At 40.4% G+C, this 24,025-nt stretch overlaps 2 protein-coding genes across 3 annotated transcripts; one reads left to right on the plus strand and one right to left on the minus strand.

Annotated features, from left to right (window-relative positions):
• The first annotated feature begins 3,582 nt into the window (after nucleotides 1-3,582).
• Nucleotides 3,583-6,063, plus strand: LOC149244621 (uncharacterized). 2 transcript variants are annotated; one of them, XM_089374919.1, is made up of 2 exons: nucleotides 3,583-3,723; nucleotides 4,225-6,063. In XM_089374919.1, the coding sequence occupies exon 2, from the start codon at nucleotides 4,265-4,267 to the stop codon at nucleotides 5,972-5,974; it is 1,710 nt and encodes a 569-aa protein (XP_089231045.1). In that variant the 5' UTR covers nucleotides 3,583-3,723; nucleotides 4,225-4,264; the 3' UTR covers nucleotides 5,975-6,063. The 2 variants fall into 2 exon arrangements, with proteins under 2 accessions (XP_089231045.1, XP_089231044.1); XM_089374918.1 differs by lacking the exon at nucleotides 3,583-3,723 and adding an exon at nucleotides 3,724-3,807.
• Nucleotides 6,064-22,731: 16,668 nt separating this feature from the next.
• Nucleotides 22,732-23,676, minus strand: LOC149244622 (uncharacterized). Its single transcript, XM_089371609.1, has one exon. The coding sequence runs from the start codon at nucleotides 23,674-23,676 to the stop codon at nucleotides 22,732-22,734; it is 945 nt and encodes a 314-aa protein (XP_089227735.1).
• Between the last annotated feature and the right edge of the window lie 349 nt (nucleotides 23,677-24,025).

Raw genomic sequence — 24,025 nt, forward strand, 5'->3', positions numbered from 1 at the left:
ATCTTTATTCAAAATTGAAGAGATTCTATTATGCGTCCTATTGACTATGGTGGAACGATGGAAAAAACGAGTGTTTCGTTCACCTTCTTTGAGCCATTGAACTCTAGACTTTTGTCTCCAAAAGATTTCCTCCTGTTTGCATAAATTCTCCCAATCAAGGTTGTATCTTTCAGCTTGCTCACTTTTTGTTTTATCAAAACCATCTGTGATCATTGCTTGATTGAGTTCCTGCATTTTGATCTCTACTGATTTTTTGTTTACAAAAATGTTACCAAAATCCTTCTTGTTCCATTCTTTGAGCTTGATTTTTATGTGCTTTAGTCTCTTGTGGAGGAGGAACATTTTGGAGCCCTGAACTTGTAGATCTTCGGACCACCATTTTTCAATGTTGCTGATGAAATTTGGGTGGGAGAGCCAGATATTCTCAAATCTGAAGGGTCTGTTCCTGGGAGCATCAATTCCCTTGATTTCTAATTGAATCGGCTAGTGGTCAGAGCCTCCAAAAGGGAGAACACTAGCAGATATTTATGTGTTTGTGAGCATCAACTTCTCAGAGATTAAAAATTGGTCTAACTTGGAGGCAACCTGAGCATTACCTCCTCTTTTGTTGTTCCAAGTGAAAAGACCATTATGCATTTCAGAGTCCACCATTTTCATGTCTTCAGTGAAAGAATGGAATTCTACTGAATCTCTACTAAGGATTCTGGTGCCTCCTTTTTTTCCGAAAGAGATTTAATCATGTTAAAGTCTCCTCCAATAACCCATGGGATTTCTTTGTGTCTGCTTCTGAGATCTTCCAGAGAGTTCATAAATCTAATCTTCTCATCTATTCTCTGAGGACCATAGAAATTCGTAACCAGGAAGGACTCAGACATCCCCATTGGTTGAATGATAGCTGATAAGTAATTTCTCGTTGCCTCCGCATCTATAATGTTGACCTTTTGGGGGTTCCAAAGGGTAAGTATGCCACTTGCTGTGTTCTCTTCTTTGACTTCTAGAAACTCAAATTTACTGAGCCATTTCTTATGAATTTGTTTTATTTTCTGAATGGAGCATTTTTTTCTTGAATGAAGATTATGTCTGGCATTGCTAGTTTCATTCTATTACTTAACAATCTTTGTTTTCTTTTACTACCTAGACCTCTGATATTCCAGGATATAAACTTCATAATTAAATATTTGTAAATGAGTAACTGGCTAGATCTTTCATCTTACCTGAATCTATCATTAGCTTTCCACACTCCATCATGAGCTCATTTTTCTTTTTTCTGCCTCTCTTCTTTCCTAGATTTCTGGTGGCTAATCCTGGAGTTAGTTTCATTGTTTTCACTCCTCTGTGCTCCTGTTTGTGGATGCTTTTACCTTTCTCCATTCCTCGTTCCTGTGTTTTCCATAAAAACAATTGTTGTATTCTGTTGCACTCTTCTTGAGGTAGAGAATCTATTCCTCCTTTGGTTCCTTGCATCAGAAATCCTTCCAGATCCAAGTTTTCCTTGTCGAGTATTTCTTGTAGTTCATGGTCTTCCAGATCCGTTTCGCTTTGGATCATTTCCTGGTCCATTTCCATTTTTGTTTCACTTCTCATGGTTTCTTTTTGGGAGTCAATGTCCGGGGAAAACTCTGTGTCCTCTTTTTTTTCTTTTTCTTTAGCATCTACCTCCTGATCTTGACTCTCTCTTGTGATTTCTTCCGGCTCTTCTAGAACTTGAAACTTGTTCTGACTACCCTTTTGCCCCTCAGTATGTTGTTTCTTTGATCCCTTTTTTCCTCCCCTTCCTCTGCTAGCCACTTTCTGAAAGCTTTCAGTATCCTTCGTAGTATTAAGTTTTTCTTTGTTATTTTCTTTGCTGAGAGGGCAGTCTCTTAACAGATGCCCATGTTCGTGGCACCTTCGGCATCTGAAGGGGATATGTTCATAGTCTACCATCTACACCCACTCCTCATCAAACACTTCCAGGATGATTTCATCCAGAAGTGCTCCTGATAGATCCATTTCCACACAGATCCTAGCAAAGGAGGTATATTTTCCCCTTCTTGTGGCTTCAGAAGCTTTGACATAGCGTCCTAGTTTATTGCCAATAGCAGCCAACGATTCAGTTTGCCAATAATCAAGAGGTAGAGAGTAGAGCCTTACCCACACAGGAACTGAAGAGAAGGTCTCCCTCTCGGGGACAAAGTTCATTCTCCAAGGTCTCATATAGAGACCAACAGTAGCAAAAAAATAGGGTCCTCCTTCGAATATTCTATCTTTGTCTTCGATGTTAGAGAACACTAATGTGAAGACTCCTTTTGACCCAAGATGTAGATCAGTGCTTCCTTTTGGCTTCCAATGATACTCGATCCACGTCTGTAAAGCCTTTTCAGTGGGCCATAGTCCCATGAATTTACAGATAATGGCGTAGGTTCCCATATGTTCCCTGTATTCCTGCAGAGCAGGATCATTTAATATTACTCGAGGGGTGATATCTGCTTTTGGTTTGCAAGGTCCTTTTTGTTTTTGTCTCTTGACCCTAGACTTTTGTCTTCTTCCTCTTTGTCCTTTGTGTTGCTGTTCTCTTTTGTTCTGGTCTCATCTGTTTCTTTTTCATTGTCCCTGTTTCTGTAGTTCATACCGTCTTTACTATTTCCAGTTAGTGATTTACTTTTGCTGGACACTGCATCTTTGTAGGAGGGAGCCAAGCTCCCTCCCCTGCCACTCTCCATTAGGATCGGACTCTGCTCGTTGTGGAAACCCTAGCCGCTATGTTTCTCCTGCTGTCGCTCTGTCACGTTTTTCGATCGAATGCAGCTTCTAATATCATCAGGAAGTGAATGTTCTATTAAGTGATCTTTTTATATACGAGTTTTCATTTATAAATAAGTTTTAAATTTAAATTTTATATAACAGTTTTCAAATAAGCAAGATTTTATTTTAATTATTTTAATTAAATTAAATAATAAATATACTTTAAAAAAATCTAATTAATTTATATAATTATTAAAAAAAATTCAACTAATCTACTTAATTGTTAAAAAAGTAAACTTAAATTTTTTAAAAATGACCGAAATTTAATATTAACATAATTATGTTTAAGCTTAAATTTTATATAATGTTTTTAAAATAAGTGTAAAAATTGAAATTAATTTTTCCCATTATTAAAAATTTTAATTATCTCAATTAAATTTAATTAACAAATATATTAAAAAAAATCAACTAATTTACCTAATTATTAAAAAAATTCAATTAATCTAATTTATTTGCTATAATTTAATATTTCAAAATGGATAATAAAATTATTTTTATATCCCACCTAAATTTAATTAACAAATATATATTCTGAAATTAATGTTTTAAAAAAAAGAATATATGAATAGAATATTGATAAAATTCTGTACAACATTCTGTTCAGTTTGCAGAGCGTGGAGGTGCCAATGACTTGCCAGTCAGTGATGAGATGTCCACGTGTGCAAATTGATCTCATTGTTGGTGAATGGCCTCCCATGAATAGCCATAGAGAAGAAAAACCAATATACCATTCATAAAACTGGGATATTTACATAATTTTGCATGTGCTGTAGAGCCAACAGTGAAGTAAGAGACAGAGACACGAGGCAATTCACAGTTTGAAGGGAGAGTGAACTGGTGAGGACAGACAAGAGGTTTAGTTTTTACACGTGGAAGATTCATACCACGTGGTCGAATTCATACTCATCTGTCTATCATCTCAAACCTACGAAGCGTCAGGTACTTCTCCAAACACATTACTGTAACTGTATTGTAGCATAGCAGGAACCCACAGGGGAAAATACACAGATTAATGTGCAGACTGTAAGTAGTTTTTTGTTTTTGTTTTTTTTATAATTCTGGTTTGGCTAGATTGGAATTCTTATATTGATAGTGGTATCCACAAATAACAGTAAATCCCATTGAAAGATCTCTCTATTTTATAGATCATTCTTGTGAGTATATGTGTGGTCTATTTTATAGATCATTCTTGGAGTATGTGTCTTGTGTATACTGTTCCGAGATGTGAATATATCATCATCCTATTGCTCTATAAAGGTTATTAGATTTTTGCATGCCATTGGGTTTGTGAGTTGAAGCAAGGTGGTGGTCAGGATGTGTGAGGCTGTAAATCATCTGTCTTGTGTATAAAGCATCCATTCCTGCGTACTGTATATTTTGTGTGTATATAACATCATGGGTTGTGAATATATAATCCCTTGGCTGTGTTTATGTAATCAGGTTATTGCATGCATTTGTGTTTGTGGGTTGAAGCAAGGTGATGGCCATGATGGGTGGGCTGAATTTGGGAGGAACCTGCTTGGCGAGGCATGGGCAGAGCTCAATCTTCAGTTCAAAGACCCACCAGATCATGTCCAGATACAGGCCAATTGCGCCAAAGCCCGCTACAAATCCAGGTGAGGGCAATTCTAATTCAATTGTTGTGAATTCTCAGTCTGAAAAAAAGGTTAATGGCGCCGAGGGCATTGCTCGCCATACTAGAACTCGCAAGAGAACCTCAGATTCTTCTCATGGGCAGAAAAGGGCAAGGGGTTCTAGCAATCCCAGTGGGTTAGGTTCTGAGAGAATCGGGGATATAGTAGCTGATAGGAATAGGCCTCATACTGCGTATTCAATAGACATGTCTTTGAGTATGGAAGCATTGAATGGAAATGGCCTTATGGCGGTTGAGAAGGATTCAGGGTTTATGGAAAGAGCAGCAGCCAGTGGGGTTCATGCACTCAGCGAGGAGTCTGTGGGTCTTGGAGAGGTTACTGTGAATAGGGGTAAAATTGGGTCTGTTAATAGCATGGATGCTGTGCATATACAAGCAATGCGTGGCCCTTCAGACATGCAATGCAGTTCTGGGACTGGGAAATCCATGGTTTTCTCAAGCGTGGGTGCTATGCACCAGGAGGTTAGGTCTCAAAAAGAGGAGGAAAACTGGAAAAATCTGGTTACCCTTCCATTGCTTCCAGAGACACCATCATCAAAAATTTCAGCTTATCAGGAATCTGGCGATGAAGCCCAATCAAGATTGTTTGGCAGAGATTTGGGTCAGAAAGAGGAAGGACACTGCCAAATCGGCAACGGTGACTGGAGCCCGAAGCCTGCAACTGGTGTGCAAAGTGTCGATCTCTCGGTTTGGGATCTGATGTATTCAGGCTCCCCTGATCCTGTTATGCTATTGTTGGACAATGGCCCTCAGGCTGTTTTGTGGTCTAATCCAGCATATAAGAAGATGGCTAAGGCTTCTGGTTCCAATGTACAGCATTCCCATGTCTTGAATCCCACACCTCTTGCCTGTTTTGGTTGCAAGTCACCATATCCGGGCATGGTTAACTCCAATGGTACCCTGTGGGGTTTTACCTGTCCTCCAATGATAAAGACATCCAAACATGAATTTGGGGACAATGGATGCAAATTTATGAAAATACCACTGAATGATGCAATAACAAGCTCAAGCACAATCAAGAAAGGTGTTATAATCCCACAGCCAGTCAGGCCAGTGGGTTCTAGTGTTACCATTGAATATATCAAGGACACCAATCTACAAGCTTCTCCTGTTTGCAAAAGTATAGATCAGACTGAAGAAGAGATAGAGAGAGAAACCCTGCCAGCCCTTATATCTGATTCTAAAAACAGAGTAAAACGGGCCAATGCTGCATACAGGGAAATGGTGGGCCAACCAGAGTGCTCATGGCTGGAATCAACAGCTTGCCATTGTAGTAGATCACAAGGGCACTCAAATTCATTTCCATCTGCAGGAAACAGGATCAATGGAAAAGTTGTACTAATAAACCAAGTACCCCACTTGGCAACTTCATATTCGTGCGGCGTCAAGATACAGTGGACCAGCAACAATGGAGAGAAGAATACGATCAAGACACTCTGCGATATTGTCAAATTTGTATCCTCTGATCCCAAGGACTATGTCCATGTTTGGAAGTTTCATATTTCTAAAGCCTCGAGTCTCAATAATAGTTCTTGAGGTCTAAGGGCAATAATAGTTCTTGAGGCCTGCAGCCCTCAGTATCTTGAGGCTCTGAAAGAGTGTAATATCATCTACAGCCAGGGGCAGATGGAACAAAAAAGAGTTTAGAGTCTAGGGTTTTGGGTTTAGGTTTATATGTGAGGATAGTTGGCAGAACTAATGACCTTCTTTCTTCTTTTTAGTTTTGCCCTTTTCCTTTTTCCCCGTGTTTTGTTAACTTCTTTCCAGAGGGAAAGACTGGGCTTTTACATAATATGTAAATGCATGTATACAGTGATCTATGCTGATGACCAGGATGATCGGAAACTCTCATAGCTAAATTGCATCATAGTTAGGGTAAATACGAATCTGTTAATTACGGAGGTACGGCAGTTGAAACTATATTTTTGCACAGGGCAGTCTTCCATATTGTAATTAAAATTGTTGATTATAATCCTTGTATGCTTTTTTGAAAGCAGATATGGCAGTTGAAACTATCTATTTGCAGGAGGCAGTCTTTCATACTGTAATTAAAATTGTTGATTATAATCCTGGTATTCTTTTTTGAAATTTCTTATTTTTTGCCATGCTAGCATTATAACGTAATGCCGTTGTCTCTCCTCTGATATCCAGTCCTATTTTAGTGTGGACCTCCCAACCAGTCAAGCCATGGTGAAAATTTGCAGGTCTTCCAACCTCTCAATCCGTGGTGATAACCACAACGTGTTAATTTGATAAAGTACAATAAGCTTCCATAACACTGATAAGCACAGTGCCCAAGAAAGTACTAGTATTAACCTCGTAATTTGATAAGCACATTAAGCTTCACTAATATTATTCAATGAAGTAAAGTATTATTATTAAAGCTTAGGCTAAAAAATGCACAAATTAGCCTAGAAAATAATGGAAATTTTTGAAAAAACTCACAAATTAGCCCCCGAAAATAATAGAAATAATAGAAATTCTAGCGAATTCCTGAAAAACCTCACAAATTAGTCCCGAAAATAATGGAAATTTGGAAAATAATGAAAATTCTGGCAAGATTATGACAAATTCCCGCATAAAATACTAGTATTACGGAAAATAATGGAAATTCCGGTAAGATTGTGACAAATTCCAAATTCCGCCACGAAAGTACTAGTATTAACGTCGTAATTTGATAAGCACATTAAGCTGCACTAATATTATTAAAAACAAATTCCAAATTCCGCCACGAAAGTACTAGTATTAACGTCGTAATTTGATAAGCACATTAACCTGCACTAATATTATTAAAAACAAAATGAAGTAAAGTATTAATATTAAAGCTTCGTCTAAAAACGCACAAATTAGCCTCCAAAATAATGGAAATTTGAAAACACTCACAAATTACCCCCGAAAATAATGGAAATTTTGGCAAGATTGTGACAAATTCCAGCACTAAAGTACTAGTATTAACCTTGTAATTTGACAAGCACATTAAGCTTCACTAATATTATTCAAAAACAAAATGAAGTAAAGTATTAATATTAAAGCTTAGTCTAAAAATCGCACAAATTATAATGGAAATTCTGGAAAAAACTCACAAATTAGCCTCGAAAATAATGGAAATTTCCATAAGATTGTGACAAATTCCGGAAAATAATGGAAATTCCCACAAGATTGTGATAAAATTGGGTAGAAATTTTTGAAAATTTGTCAAACAGTGATCAAACATCAGGATTTGGTTTAACATGATTTTGAGTGCGATGATGATCAAACAACCATCAAATGTCATGATGATTTGGGTGTTGTCAAACACTGGTCAAACATCGGGATTTTGGTTTAACATGATTTTGGGTGCAATGACGATCAAACAACGATCAAATGTCATGACGATTTGGGTGTTGTCAAACACTGGTCAAACATCGGGATTTTGGGTGCTCCGGGATGATTTTGGGTGTTGTCAAACACTCGTCAAACATCAAGATTTTGGGTGCTCCGAGATTTTGGGCCCTCCAGGGTTTAGTGGTCAAATATCATGATGATTTTGGGTTTGACATGATTTTGGGTGTTGTCAAATGCTGGTCAAATATCAGAATTTTGGGTGCTCTAGGATTTTGGTTGTTCCAGAGTTATTAATGGTGCTGAATTCATTTCCACCATAAAAGAACTATTCAAACACTCTAGCGTTTTGATTTTTTGAATTGTTTTTTACCGGATTCCGGCGAGAAAACTACCATATGAGCGAATTGGTAGAGAAAACTACCATCCAAGCGAATTGGTAGCATTCTGATTTTTTGAATTGATTTTTCGAATTGTTTTTTACCGGATTCCAACGAGAAAACTACCATCCAAACGAATTTATGAATTTGTCAGTAGACAACAACTTAATATTAATCACAAAGCCATTATGTCTAAGTATTAAGGCTAGGTACAAAGTCATTATGATCCGAATTTAAACAAGAACGCAACAACTTACAGATACAATCATATACAGAGAGATGCAGCAAAAAACACTTCATTTCATTAATATAAAAATATTGAACTATGCTTACAAACAGAATGGAAACAAGATAGCTCAGGCGATGGTAGCTTATCTCTGAGAAGAGATATGACAGCTACATGCCCCTGAATTGAGTTACAATGAGGCTCAAGGGCCTTTTTATTATTGAACAATAAAGGGAAAACCCTAAACAACCAAAACCCTAACCCGAGGAGATGTAACACCAAGAGTTTATGGGCCTCGTTGGGGTTAGTTGGGCAGCCAACTTTCAGGGGTCGTAACTTGGTCATATTATCTCTGTTTGACGCGTATGATACCTCGTTGGAAATATCTCTCTGAGGGCTACAACTATTAATATGATTGCAATAACAATCCTTCGATGAATTTTGCCAAAAAAAAAGTCTTTTAGGGACTCAAAATGGCTCCGGAAGTTCAGGACCCAAAAATCTGCCAAAAATAGTAAATTGTGCCACAATTAAGGAAACAGATGAAACTGACTAGGGGGTTTAGGTGGAATAGGCGGGTGGCCACCAATATCCACCTAGATCATTTCTCCCCCCTTAGGAAGAAATGGTCCCCATTGCGTGGAAAGCCTCCATGAGGTGAGGAAATTTTTGTTGAACCTGGTCCCTAGTGAACCACTTTCCCTGGTGAGGGAGTTGGCCTGCTTTGACAACTCGATATAGTTGTATTCTCTGTTGCCGAGTGTTCTTGATCTGTGTGTCCATGATCTGATCAGTTGTGGCATGTTCCATGCAGTCCGGGTTGAGCTCTATTGGCGTGAGTTGTTTTATAATGTGAGATGTGTCCAACAATGGTGAGAAGTATGGCCGAAGGTGATCTACATTGAACACTGGGTGCAAACCAAGGAACGGTGGGATGCTGAGCTCGAAGGCATTGTCATCAAAAGCCTTGGTGATGGTGTATGGCCCATATCGGAGCGAGCGAAGCTTGTGGTGGGGTCCATCAAGGCGCTCTTTCTGCAAATGAAGCCAAACTTTGTCGCTCACTTGGAACTTGTGCAACACTCGACGCTGATCATGGCGTTGCTTGTACTTAGCATTGGATTTTTCCAATATATCATGGACTTGTTGGCAGATGTGTTGAATGCGCTCAACGAAGTTGTTAGCCCTTTTAGCTTCAAACTGCACGTGAGCCGAATTTACCTGAGTGGATGCAAATAGTATGGCCACATCAATGGGGCATAATCATTGAAATCCCAACCCTACCTGAAAGGGATTGTGCCATGTTGAGTTGTGGAGAACTCTGTTGTAGCTGTGTTGGACATAGGGGAGACTTTCATCCCATGTGCGTAGATGTGTCGAGTTGTACACGCACATAATGTGTACGATCATCATGTTGACAACCTCTATTTGGCCATCAGTTTGGGGATGGAAAGTTGTGGACTTAGTGAGTTTTATATCTAGCATCAACCAGATACTTGACCAAAATGCACTCAGGACTCTGTTGTCCTAATCTGAGATAATGGACTGTGGGATCCCAAAGTGTACCCACACTCGTTGAAAGAAGAGCTTAGTAGCGAACTCTGCTGTGATACTCTTCTTGTAGGCCGCCATGATGGCCATCTTAAAGAATCTGTCAACGACCATGAAAATGCAATCGTTTTCATGCTTAGTAGAAGGAATGCCTAACATATAATCCATGGATGCAGATTACCAAGGCCGACTAGGAGTAGGTAGAGGAGTATATAGGCCTTGCTTCTTGATGGTTGGTTTGGTAATGGCGCAAGCAGTGCAGGATCTAATATACTTCCCAACATCCTAACGAAGTTTCGGCCAATAAAAATACTTCTACAATACCGCTACTGTTTTCTCTACTCCAAAATGTCCAGTGAACCGACTGTAGTGTGCCTCCCAAATCATCTTGGCATGCTCACTTGAAGGAACACATATGTGTCCCAAGTGGCATAACAATGCATCCTGAAGGTGAAAATTTGGAGCTTTCTTCCCTTCTAGGAGTGTTTGGTATATGCTGTCGAATTCCAGATCGCTCTTGTAAAGATGCGTCCACTCCGATGTCGCGTGCCCACAAGAGTCGAGCACAATGATTAACGCCATGACCAGTGTTCAGTTGAGGCAATCAATGAAATTATTGGTGCTTCCCTTCTTATACTTAATGTTCAAATGGAACTGTTGTAGATAGGTGGACCATTTCTGATGGCGATTGTTCTGTAACTTCCCTTGTGTCTGTATGAACTATAGAGGCCGGTGGTCTGTGTGGATGACCATTTCCTTCCCTAGAATGTAATGCCTTTATTGATTGCAGGCCCGCATAATGGAATACATTTATTTGTCTTAAGTGGGGTACCTTCAGACTGTGTATGAAAGTGTCTCATTGTGGTAAGCCACTAGATGCCCATGTTGAGTAAGAACTACACCAATAGCATAGTCGGAGGCATCTGTTTCAATTTCAAATGGTTGTTACAGGTCTGGTAATGTGGGAACTGGTGCAAAACATAGGCGATTCTTCAACTCGGAGAACGCACGTTGTTGGGTTTCCGACCAAAAGAACTTTTCTTTCACTCTGCCCTTGGTGACTTGACTTAAAGGCTAAGTGATATGAGAGAACTCTAACACGAACCTATGGTAGAAATTAGCAAGACCAAAATAACTGCGGAACTCTGTTAGAGTGGTTGGGGTTGGCCAATCCCGCATGACTTGTATCTTAGATGGGTCCACATGTACACCTTGCTCATCAATGATGTACCCCAGATATTGAACCTGGGTTAGGGCAAAGGTGCATTTCTTCAAGTTAGCACACAACTTGTGTTGTCAAAGGGTTTGAAGGACCTATCGAATATGGTGGAGGTGCTCTTCCCAACTCTGGCTGAAGATCAAGATGTCATCTAAATAAACCACAACGAATGCATTGGTGAAGGGCTGCAAGATGTCTTCCATCAGTGTCATGAAGGTTGCAGGGGTGTTCATCAATCTGAATGGCATGACCAACCACTCGAAAAGGCCCTCAGATTTGAAGGCAGTCTTCCACGCATCTGAGGGTTCAATAAGCACCTAGTGATAGCTTAACTTCAAGTCAATCTTGTTGAAATATTTGGTCCCCTTGATCTGGTCCAGAAGGTCATCAATTTGTGGGATTGGGTACCTATTCCAGACAATGATCTTGTTCAACGCCCAATCGTCAATATAGAGCTTCCAGATCTTGTCCATCTTCTGTACCAATACAATCAGGCTCCCACAGGGTGATGAGCTTGGCCTAATGTTCCCTTTCTATAGTAGTTCCTGAATCTACCTCTTGATCTCAATGTTCTCCAGAACAGAGTGTCGATAGATCGGTCCATTTGGCAGCGGCGCACCCGGGGTTAGATTGATGGAGTGCTTGACCTAACAATGCAGGGGTACCCCTGTAGGTGAGGCAAAAATGTCCCTGTACTCCTCCACAACCTTGTCCATCTGTTGCTGATGTGCAGAGGAGCCCTGCCTGGAAGCCGTGGCCACAAACTTCTTCTTTCCTTAGGGGTGAATCATAAGGAAAACGAATTTCCTAGTCTGGGAAATGATCTTACTGCATTGCTTTGCAGTGATCAAAGAGATAGCGGTAGGTGGGGCTACCTCCAATATCCTGTACAACTTATTAGCCAAAGTAATAATCAGAGAGCAAGGTCTAGACTCATATACAACATGTCGTTTCCACAAGTATGGTTGTCCTAACAATACATCATAAACTTCAATAGGAGCAACGTCACACAGTACCTCATCCATGAAGGGCTTGATGTTGTAGGGAAGGCGACACTATTGGCTGACACGAAGATCTCGTCCTTGGTGAAGCCACCAAATGGTGTATGACTGTGGATGTGTTGTAGTCTTTAGGCCCAGGTGCTTCACGACTTCTGCTAAAATGAGGTTCTTTTGGCTCTCGCTGTCGACAATGAACTGCGACGGAGAACCCTTCACCCACATCTGTGAGTGGAAGAGGCATTCCCCCTCCTCTGGATCTTCAGGCTCAATTTTCTGGATCTTTGTGGTGGCCACGGTGGCACTGGGCTCCGCATCAATGATCTTCTTCCCTTTGTTAGTCCCCTTATCGAGTTTTGATTCAGAGTCGAAACCTACGTCTGGTTCAAAATCCTTCAACTCGACCACCAGTGACTGCTTGCTTGACACTCACTGGTATTATGTGTGGAGCTCTTATGGAACTCACACCATTTTCCTGTATCCTTCTTCGTCTTCATGGTGTTGTTATTTGCTTGTGGCTTCGATGGGTTGTCCTTGGTAGCCTCACCCTGGCTTGGTCCCTTGTTTTTTGGTTTGGGGGCGCTTTTTCCTTACTTTGGATTCATAGATCCAAAGTCTTGCTTCTTTTGTTTAAACTTCTGCTCAATCTTTACAATGTACCGATACGCCATGATGAGCGAGGAAATTTCCAGGAACTCCATCTCGTCTTGGATGTACTTATGTACAGAGTTGTGGTACTTGAGCACCAAATGCCCCTCAGTATCCTTGACACCCAGCTTCATGCGAAGGGTATGGAAATTATTTGTGAACTTCGACATATCTTGGTCCCTTCCCCGTCGTAGCGTGGTCCACTTTATATATTTATCTTCATAGCTCCCAACATGGTAATATTGTTCCTTGATGGCGTCTCGGAAAGAATTCCAAGTGGGTGCAGTTGAAAACAGTGAGGGTTCACTCTCGTCCTTTTGTTCACAATAGGTTTCCCATGAGTCCTTGACGTGTGGGGCGGCTTTGAGAAGTGCAAACATAATCTTTTCTCGATTGGAAAAGTCATGAACTGAAATCCTTCCAATAGATTTAACCATTTATCTACGACGTCTACATCTATCAGGGCTTCGAATATGGGAATATTGAAGTTAATTGTACCTTAAAAGGAGTGGTGCCTCTAGAGTGGCTGCTGGATGAAGATGCATCCCTTGTGGGTAGCGGTCGAAGGATCTGGGCAAAGTTATCCATCGTCGCATCCCTCTATCACTCAAGGGCTTCTTCAAGCAACATTTTCAAAGGATCTCCTGCCCCCTCGTCTTTTTTTTCTTCTGCCATGGGAGGTTGTCGAGTTTTGCGAGGCTGATCCTGCAATGGTTCAACCAGATCGAGCCCTAAATCCTTATACCCTAACCTCGTTGGGGACATGCAAAGAAAAACAAAGAAAGAGCAGACCGCTCTGATACCACTGATCCGAACTTAAATAGGAACGCAACAACTTACAGATATAATCATAAACACAGAGATGCTGCAGAAAAACACTTCATTTCATTAATAGAAAATTATTGAGCTATGCTTACAAATAGAATGGAAATAAGATAGCTCGAGCGATGGTAGCTTATCTCTGAGAAGAGATATGACGGCTACATGCCCCTGAACTAAGTTACAATGAGGCTCAAGTGCCTTTTTATTATTAAACAATAAGGGGAAAACTCTAAGCAACCAAAACCCTCACCCAATAAGATGTAACACAAAGAGTTTATGGGCCCCATTGGGGTTAGTTGGGCAGCTAATTTCTCGGGGTCGTAACTTGGTCATATTAAGTTTAGGAGAAATTCTTCGGCGTAAATCACAAGATAAATCATTTGTCAATGCGTTTCGAACCAACTAGTGTGGTTCATCGTCAGGACAAGTTGAAGAAACAGATCCAGCTTAGCATGTTAAATAGTCTGAGCAGAGCCTCCAACGACGATCTTGACTAACGGCTAATTTTGCCTTTAGGACTAGAGTCATAAAATTACTATAATTTAATGGAACTAAGTTATAATAGGTGACCAATAAAATAATTTAAAAGGTGTTAAAGGTTAATTAAAAAGGTATTTAAAAATTATAAGCTATTTAGTATTTAAATGGGAATTAGTTAAATAGAGGACCTTTTATTATAATATATGTATAAATTATATGTATATATATAAATAAAATAATATACATAAAAATTAGTTTGAATTAATAAAAATATTGGAACGGGAGAAAAGAAATAAATAAATAAAAATTAAAAATTAAAAAAAATAATATATATATAGTTTAATTAAGAAAGTTATAAAAAGTACTAATATTGAAATAAATAGATAAATAAATAAAATAAAATTAATTAATTAATTAAAAATAAATAAAATAAAATTAATTAAAATGAATAAATAAATAAATAGTAATAATACTAATAATAATAATAATATATATAAATATAATATTAACTAATTAGGAGAAAATAATAATAATAATAATAATAATAATAGAAAAAAAAAAAAAAATAGAAGAAAATAAAATAAAATAAATAAAAAAATCGAGCGACACAATCTAAAAAGAAGAAGGATAAGAACAGGATCAAAAGAAAACTCCAGAGTCAAAAGGAGAAACCCTAGGAGGAAGGACAAGACAAGTCTCCAACGAAAAAGATCCGCTAAACTAAGGGAAACAACGAAAGCAAGAAAAAACAAGACTAAGAAGAAAGGGCCGGGATCCAGCAGCTACTGATCTTCCAGCCATCATCTCTATTGAGATTGCTCGGCCTTCTTTCAATTTCAATAGCTTCCCTGAATTTACGGTGATGGAACTGCGCAACCTTGGCCTCCTCAATACACACCTGATGCTTGGTCTTTTCCGCATGCTCTGCTAATACTGAAGACTTGGTTCTCCCATGTCTTAAGTCAGCTGCATGTTCGCTGATCCTTTGATGGATGGAGCGCCCTGTTTCCCCGATATAGGGGGTCCCACAAGAACAAGGGATCAAGTAGACACCCTTCATATCCTTAGGGTCAATGGGATCTTTCACCGATCGGAGGGATTTGCGAATAGTGTTGAGGGGCCTGAAGAGATGCAGAGACTCCTCCATCATCCCTGTCTTTGCCCAGATCAAACATCGCCTACACTCTGCCCAGCACAATCAAATTTTTCTTAAGGCGAGTTTGGCTTTGGTTCGAGCAGAAATCAACAGGGTCAGAAGATCCCTTAATCTAGTTTCTCGTTCTCTTTTAAGTTTGCATCTGGAGCTTGCGAACTTGTTTTCAGCCTCCCTTTGGGCGAAAATAGATGCCTGTTCAGCCTTGAAGTCCATTCGATTGGAGGAAATTCGGAAGCAGAATCAAATGTCTAAGTTTCAGAGATTAGCTGGGAACTCATCGTCTTCTGGAAGAGCTGCGAGTGGGGTTTCTCAGAGCCGTATCTCTTCTGATCAAATTACAGCGATCAGAGATTGGTTAACTGGTAGCTCGGAAGGTGAGTTTGCTGCCCTCGCGTCCTGCAGTTCGGAGCATGCTTCCGCCAGTCCGGATCCAGCATTGAACAATCGGTCTTTTCTCTACTCCGAGGGATTTTCTTCACCTGTTCTACTATCCTCTCCCATGAGCAATGAACGGTCTTCTTTGCTCTGCGCAGAATGGGATCTCAGTTTCCTATCACCCGGCAATTTGGAGCATGATAACGCTAGACCTGGTCGTACCCTCGCAGAGAATGATCTCACCACGTCTCTTCCTGTGAGCACAGTTGCGGACCCCTGTGTGCAACCGTTGTTTAACGGTACCCTGGCCGTGGGCAGATCTGGCTCTGTGCGGAAGCTCGGTTTACCAGTCGTGCATTCCAGTCCAGCGATAAACGCTTCGTCCTCATTACGTGTTCTCAGCGTGAAGCCATCCGTTCGTCATATGAGCCCGTTAGCTGATATTCAATCTCTTAAGAATCTACCTGATAAGAATATCAATATTAATAATTTTATTAATAATGATTTTAATAATAAAAATAATAATTTATTTAACCATAATAATAACAATAATAAAAATATCAATATTAATAGTTTTATTAGTAATGAGTTTAATAATAAAAATAATGACTTTAATAATAAAAATAATAATTCATTTAACCATAATATAATAATATTATTATTAGTGATAATTTATTTAATAATAATAATTTATTTAAAGATATTAATGATAATAATAATAATAATATTTTATTTAATGGCTATAATATTAATAATGATATTAATAGTAATAATAGTAATAGTAGTATAGTCGGAATTAGTAATAAAGATAATATTAAGGGTACTTTGTTTAGTAAGGTAAATAACTCTAATTTGGTAGGTAATAAGATATTAAATTTTAATAACAATTGTTCTAGTAAAATTCCCCCTCCTTCTCTTGGTAATAATAAGGTTATTAACCTTTCTAGTTTCTTTTTCCACCCCTTCAGTTTTTAAAGTTTTGGGTAAAGGATTAAATTTTGCCTTAGCCCCTAATAAGATTCCTGTTGATGATATCATCTGTGATGTTGAGTTTGGGATCAGAGGTTTACCTGATAAGATCAAGGACACTATCAGGCAAGATTGTGCGGTTGTCTTGAGAAAGGCTAAACCCCCTCAGAAGAACCTCAGCAATGAGGAATTCATTGCCCTTAAATCCTTAAACCAGAACAATGATATCGTCGTTCTGAAGGCTGACAAAGGAGGGGCTACGGTCATCCTTAACAAGGATGATTACTGCAAGAAGATGTTAGATCATCTTTACAATAGTGGCAGTTATAAAAAATTGCCCAAGAACCCTCTTAAGAAAATTTCTAGGACGGTGGCTCTCGCCATCAAGTCCAGTAGCTCTGCGAGTTCCCTTTACCATAAACTCGTTGAGAGTAGTCCAATTACCCCTAGGATTTATGGGCTGCCTAAGATTCACAAAGAAGGGGCCCCCCTGAGGCCTATCGTCAACACCATTGGTGGTCCGACCTACCTTCTAGCCAAGTTCCTTGCCCTTAAGCTCAAACCCCTGGTTGGCCGTACAAAGTCCTTCGTAAAAGACTTTGCTTCCTTCGTTAAAGAGCTTAAAGACATAAAACTTGACCCTGAGGACCTTCTCGTGAGCTTTGATGTGGTCTCCCTTTATACTTGTATCCCTATAAAAGAAGCCATGGAAGTGATCTATTGCCTAACAGATCCTGATACCGCGCATCTCGTTGAGATCTGTCTCACTTCCACTTTCTTCTGTTTCGAGGGTGAGTTCTTTGAATAGACCTGTGGTGTGGCCATGGGCTCACCCCTATCCCCTATTGTTGCGAATCTGTTTATGGAAGACTTCAAAACCAAAGCTTTAGCCTCGGCTCGTCTCCTTCCCAAGCTATGGAAAAGGTATGTAGATGACACTAATGTCATCTGGTCCCATGGCCAAAAGGAGTTGGATCTCTTCTTCAACCACCTCAACTGTCAGTCCTCTGCCATTAAGTTCACTATGGAAAAAGAGGTCAATGGTTGCCTCCCTTTCTTGGATATTCTTATATCGAAGAATAAGGATGGTTCTCTCTCCCACTCAGTATTCCGGAAGAAAACGCATACTGAGCAGTATCTTCATGCCGATTCCCATCATTTCCCTGCTCAAAAGTTGGGTGTTCTTAACACCCTCGCTACTCGTGCCCTGAGGATTTCTGATAGGGAGAGCTTCGATAAGGAGAAATCCCATCTCCTTAATGTCTTTGTGGAGAATGGCTATAGTAGGCGCCTAGGTCAGAAGGCTTTCCTTAAAGCCTCTAAAAACTCGTTAATCAAAAAAGAACCTAAAGAGCGCTGGCTAGGTGTCCATCTTCCCTATATCCAGGGAACCACAGACAAGATTGCTCGGATTCTTAAGAAGTATGATATTCCCTCAACCTTTAGGCCCCTCAACACTATTCGCAAATCCCTCCGATCGGTGAAAGATCCCATTGACCCTAAGGATATGAAGGGTGTCTACTTGATCCCTTGTTCTTGTGGGACCCCCTATATCGAGGAAACAGGGCGCTCCATCCATCAAAGGATCAACAAACATGCAGCTGACCTAAGACATGGGAGAACCAAGTCTTCAGCATTAGCAGAGCATGCGGAAAAGACCGAGCATCAGGTGTATATTGAGGAGGCCAAGGTTATTGCCAAGGTTGCGCAGTTCCATCACCGTAAATTCAGGGAAGCTATTGAAATTGAAAGAAGCAGAGCAATCTCAATAGAGATGATGGCTGGAAGATCAGTAGCTGCTGGATCCCAACCCTTTCTTCTTAGTCTTGTTTTTTCTTGCTTTCGTTGTTTCCCTAAGTTTGGCGGATTTTTTTCGTTGGAGACTTGTCTTGTCCTTCCTCCTAGGGTTTCTCCTTTTGACTCTAGAGTTTCCTTTGATCCTGTTCTTATCCTTCTTCTTTTTAGATTGTGCCGCTCGATTTATTTATTTATTTTATTTTATTTTATTTTTATTTTTTATTTTTTATTTTATTTTTTTTCTATTATTATTATTATTATTTATTTATTATTTTTTTTCTCCTCGTTAGTTAATTATTATATATATATATATATATTTATTTAACATTCGGTTGCTATATTAATCTCTGAAAAAAAAAAAAAAAGAGGGAGTCAGGACTCCTGAAATACAATAGATGCAGAAGAAATTCAGGATCTGAGGAGTTACATAGCAGAAAGTTCTCCTTAATCCTGCTTGCTCTTGTTTTAAGAAATTCTCGATAGGAGTAAATTCTTACAAATTGGAACAACATAAATTGACATTGACAAATCATTTCTGATCTATGCTAATGTGGTTGTGATGATGTGCTGTATATTCCTCCAGCTTTTCTTCACATTCCTTATGACTGGCGCTTGAGGGATTTGAGATTTCGCTGTTGGAGATATTCTTCATAAATTTCAGGGTCGCTTTGAGCTCTTTAGCCTGGCTGCCTCTTATGGACCGATGATCGAGCTGATGAGGGAGGGGAAGGATCCCGTGCTGGATAAGATAGAAGGCATTGGTTGACTGCCTATGAGTGTTAACAAACAAGGATACAAATAAAACCTCTCGGCCACCAGAATTCAGCGAAATAGCAATCAAATGGTTTAATAGAACTGAATAGGGCGCTGAGTGGTAACGATGAGAAGGGCAGGATGGTCGAAAGTCGACCTTGGGGGAAGAGAGGGGATCCGGATAGGGGCAAAAGATGACATGAAGACTTTTCATAAAATTCGTATAGGCAAAGGTATGACGAAAGAAGGTGGAGATAGAACGAAATAGGAACAGAGCTTTGGGAAAATCGGGTCTGCACCAATTCCTGTTGCATTTAAGGTAATTGATCGATGTCTAGAAAAGTTGAGACCACTTCTTAGTTTTAGGACAGAATGGATTGATGCAAGTTAAAAAGAATCGGTTCATGGCAGAGGTTGATGACTCACCACAGCATTGCAACATAAGCTGCCATAATACTTTCGCAGGCCTTATTTGCATGCCAATCAGCATTCTTATTGAGTTTAAAGAGAATGTGATGGTACTGCAGGTTGCCCAATGTTTGATTCAAGAGCTGGCATCTCTGGATGACCTGCTGAAGGAGGATGTTGGGAGACTTTTTTTGATGGATCATAAGGCTTATGACCACCGAGGAGTCTCCAAAAATCTTTGTTGTTCTTATTCCAAGCCTGATGAGCTGCGTTAATCCCTGATAAAGAGCCAACGCTTCTGCCCGATTGTTGGATAAGTTCCCAAGACCCCATTCGTAATAGAGAACGCATTCCCCATTAGCATTAAGGATCAGGCCTCCTGCTCCAGCTATTCCTGGGTTTGACTTAGATGCTCCGTCAAAGAACAGGTAGTAGCTGTTGCAGTTCTGTAACCAGTTGGCAAACTCCTCCTCTTTTAGCCTGATTTTCCATGGATGGATTTCCTGATTGCGCTGGACTTTCTCTGTCTTACCTTTCTGAATGTTGTTGTTTTTATCCAGGATGTAACTGATGAAGCTTCTTTCCTCAACGTTGTACTTTGTTACATCGATGTTGCTATGTGTTTTGACTGAAATGGTTTCGAGAGCAAGATTCTTTGCCTTGTTGCTGACAATTCTTGATGCCGTATTTTTATCCTTAAAAATTCTCCGGTTTCTTGCTAGCCAGATACTCCACAGCATGGTGTAGGGGAGGGTATTCCATACTCTCTTCACTAGGTTGCTTCCCTTATTTCCCCAGGGACAGCTCTTTTTCCAGGCAAGGATCACTTCCCCTATTGATTGCTGGGAAGTCCATGGTAACTTATCAACGAGGTCTAAGTTTTTCCAACAGTCCATAGCATAGGTACAGTCGACAAAAAGATGATGCATGGTTTCTTCAGCGCCACAGCAGTTGGGACAACGAGATGGTCCATTAATACCCCTCTTCTGCAGGTTCTCTGCTGTTAAGATTTTCCCTTTAAGAAGGGTCCATGTAAAGAATTTGTTTTTAGGCAGCGCCTCAAATTTCCAAACGATTCTCCATTGATTCCATAATGTCATGTGGAAGGTGTTGTAGCTGATATGCTGATGTCCTGCTTGAATAGAGTAATCCGATCCTGAGGGGTCCCATTGGAAGCCGTCCTTCTCATTTTTTTGATAGGTGCTTTACCATGGAGTAGAGACAAAAGAGCAGATAAGATGTAATTAATATCACTAGGGATAGCAGGAAACGTCCATCTAAGCCAAATGTGAGACAAAGGGTACCATCTAGAAATTTGATCAAGATAAAAAATCCCTCTGTTGTTGAGGAAAGTCAAAATAGGAATAGCTTCATTATGCCTATTTATTGGTTGTTGTCCCAAGATTTTATCAGCCCCAATGTTTATGCTAGATCCTCCCCTAGGGACTTTGGAAATATTCTGAGTCATCATAGGAATGGTTTTTTTGCACAGTCGCCAAATTTTTGAGGAGTCCTTATTGGGGATATCAGAGTCTAGGAGCTGCTGCCTGGGGAAGTTTAGATATTTGCTTTCCAGGGCCTTTTTCCACCATGTCGGAGGACCAGTGATGAGCCTCCAAACTATCTTCCCTCCGAAGGCAAGATTAGTGAAAGTGGGTGACCTAACACCGAGACCCCCTCTGTCTTGAGCTTGAATGACTTGTTTCCAATTGACAAGGTTGAATTTCTTCTTGTCATTTTTCCCCCCTTGCCAGAGAAAATGTCATAGGACAACATCCATTTTGTGAAGGAAAGAGGCAGGGGCTTGGAAGAGAGAAAAGCGATAGAGGGGTAGAGAGGAAATACCTAATTTCAGAAGGGTGAGCCAGCCTGCTGGGTTGAGCCACATTGAACCCCATTGCTGAAATTTCCTCTTCATCTTGTCAATGATGCTGTCCCAGGTTCTTGCTTTCAAAGGTCCTAGGCTCACTGGCATGCCCAGGTAAGAGAAATGAGTCCAGTCTAGATTGCAAGAGACTCCAAAAATATTTGCAATGTTGTGAATGACCTGATTAGAAGCGTTCCATCCATAGATACAACTTTTTTGCTGGTTGATCAGGCCTCCAGAGTACTCCATAAATCTGTCAAGAAGAGACTTGAACCTTCGTGCTATGGTGGTGGAGGCTCCTCCAATGAGCAAGGTGTCGTCCGCGAACTGTGAGTGGTTGATATTCTTAGCTCCATTTCCAAATTTTATGCCTGAAATGAGACCCACTCTTCTGTTGTGGTTCAGAGCTTGGCTGAAGGATTCTGCCATGAGAATGAAGAGATAAGGGGAGAGGGGGCAGCCCTGTCTGAGACCCCTAGAAGATTGAAAGGCATCACCCGACCTTCCATTGACGAGAGGGGAAATCCAAGGTCCAGAGATGCAAGCAGAAATAAGACTGAGGAAGGGCGACTCAAACCCCATCTTTCTTAAAACAACAAAGAGGAAGGAGTGTCTAACTCTATCAAATGCGTTGGCCAGGTCAAGTTTGAGGATGAATCCTTTCTCCTTCCTGGATAGACTCGAGTGAATGGCTTCCTGCACAAGCAGAATAGAGTCAGTAATTTGTCTGTTGGGCAAGAACCCTCCTTGATTTTCAGAAATCAAAGAGGGGAGGAGAGGTTTGAGTTGAGATGCCAGGATTTTGGACAAGATTTTATAAGAAGAATTGCAGAGGGATATGGGTCTAAACCGAGAGAAGGAAGAAGGTCGATTTTCTTTAGGGATGAGGGCAAGGAATGTTGCATTAGTATAACCACCTATCTTGCCCTTCCGCTGAATCCACCTGATCATCTTGATTAGATCCTTTTTTATTAAACCCCAGAATGCCCTGTAGAAACATATGGGGAATCCGTCAGGCCCGGGTGCCTTATCAGGATTCAGAGTCCAAATCACACTTCTTATTTCCTCCTCTTCGATTTCTTTATTCAGGCTATCATTCATGTCCTTGGTGAGACCTTTAGGGAGGTGTTGAAGAAGATCATCATAATCCTCTTCTCCTTTGGTTTCAGTGAGCAGATCTCTATAGAATTCTGTGGCAACGTTTCTAATGGCCTCTTGAGTGTTTTGCTGATTGCCCTCCTTATCCAAGATTGAACAAACATTGTTCCTGAGTTTTCGAGCTGTGGCCTGCTTATGAAAAAATGCATTATTTTTATCTCCTCCTTAGAGCCAGAGTTGCCTAGATTTTAGCCGGCATTTGGATTCTTCTTCCCTGCTTATATGACTCAGTTGAGAGTAGAGGTTCCTTTCTTGTTCCATACTCTGTTGGGAGAGTCCTTGTTCTTCTATCATTCTCTGGATTTTCTCTAGCTCACCCTTAACTTTCTTTTTGGTCTCCTCAGGTTCCTTATAGTTAACTCTTGCCCATTCTTTGACAGCCTGCTTGACTTTTCTTTGCTTGGTCTCCCAAATGAAACCTGGCGACCCTTCTACATGCTGATTCCACGTTCTCTGGACTATTTCTCTAACAATAGGAATCTCATTCCACAGAGGGCTATATTTAAATGGAATGGGCCCAAGGGGGCAATGAGATTCCAGCGTGAGGGTAATGGGATAATGATCAGAGGTAGATGAGGAGAGAACGGTGGCATATCCCACGTAGAAAGAGGAAAGGAAAGAGATGTTGATGAGAAACCTGTCCAGTCGTTCCATAATGTTGCCCGAGCCAAGTCTGCGGTTGCTCCAAGTGTACCTACGATTCTTTGGGGCCACGTCCATTAGATCGTGGTCTTGAATGATAGCCTCCAGCCAGCCTCTGAAGGGATCTGGAGAAAAGGTGTCGCCCCTTTTTTCATTAGCATGCAGTATGAGATTGAAATCACCTGCCACTATGATATTTGAGTTTAGCTCACCATCGATACTAGCCTGAAGATCGCCCCAGCATGTTTCCTTTTCTCTGTAATGATTGGGCGCATACACATTGTAGATGATTACTGTTTGGTTATTCGTTCTGCTATCGAACGCTGTTATGATCCAATGCTGCTGTAGATTTACTGAGACGCAGTTCCACTTGTTGTGATCCCAGAGGGTGGCTATGCCTCCTGAAGCTCCTCTTGCATCGCTTACGCACCCTTTGTATTGATTCTGCTGGTCTATAATGCTTCTCATTGCTTGCTGATCCTGTTTTGTTTCCTGAATCAGTAAGATTTCTGGCTTTTCACTGTGGATTAAATCTCTGAGGGCGGAGATTTTGGAGGGGTGCCCTAACCCCCTACTGTTCCAAGACAATATTTTCATCATTGGATACTTGGCGTGTGGATAGGTGCTCGCCTCTCTTGCTCTTTGTGGTTTATTTCCTTTTCTTGATGTCCCTGAATGAAAGACTCTATTGCGGTTTGAGTTCCCATGGCTATATCTTTCTGAGCGTTCTCGTCCCTATGTTTCTTTGCTGATTTTCTGCCTGGTCCAGGTTTCTTATGGGTGTCGCTGGCAGTTCCATGTTCTTTAGTGCTGCTTC

Source organism: Pinus tabuliformis, chromosome 8, assembly GCF_031772625.1.
Source record: "Pinus tabuliformis cultivar Carrire ecotype Pingquan chromosome 8, CPIR1, whole genome shotgun sequence".
NCBI classification, from domain to species: Eukaryota; Viridiplantae; Streptophyta; class Pinopsida; order Pinales; family Pinaceae; genus Pinus; species Pinus tabuliformis.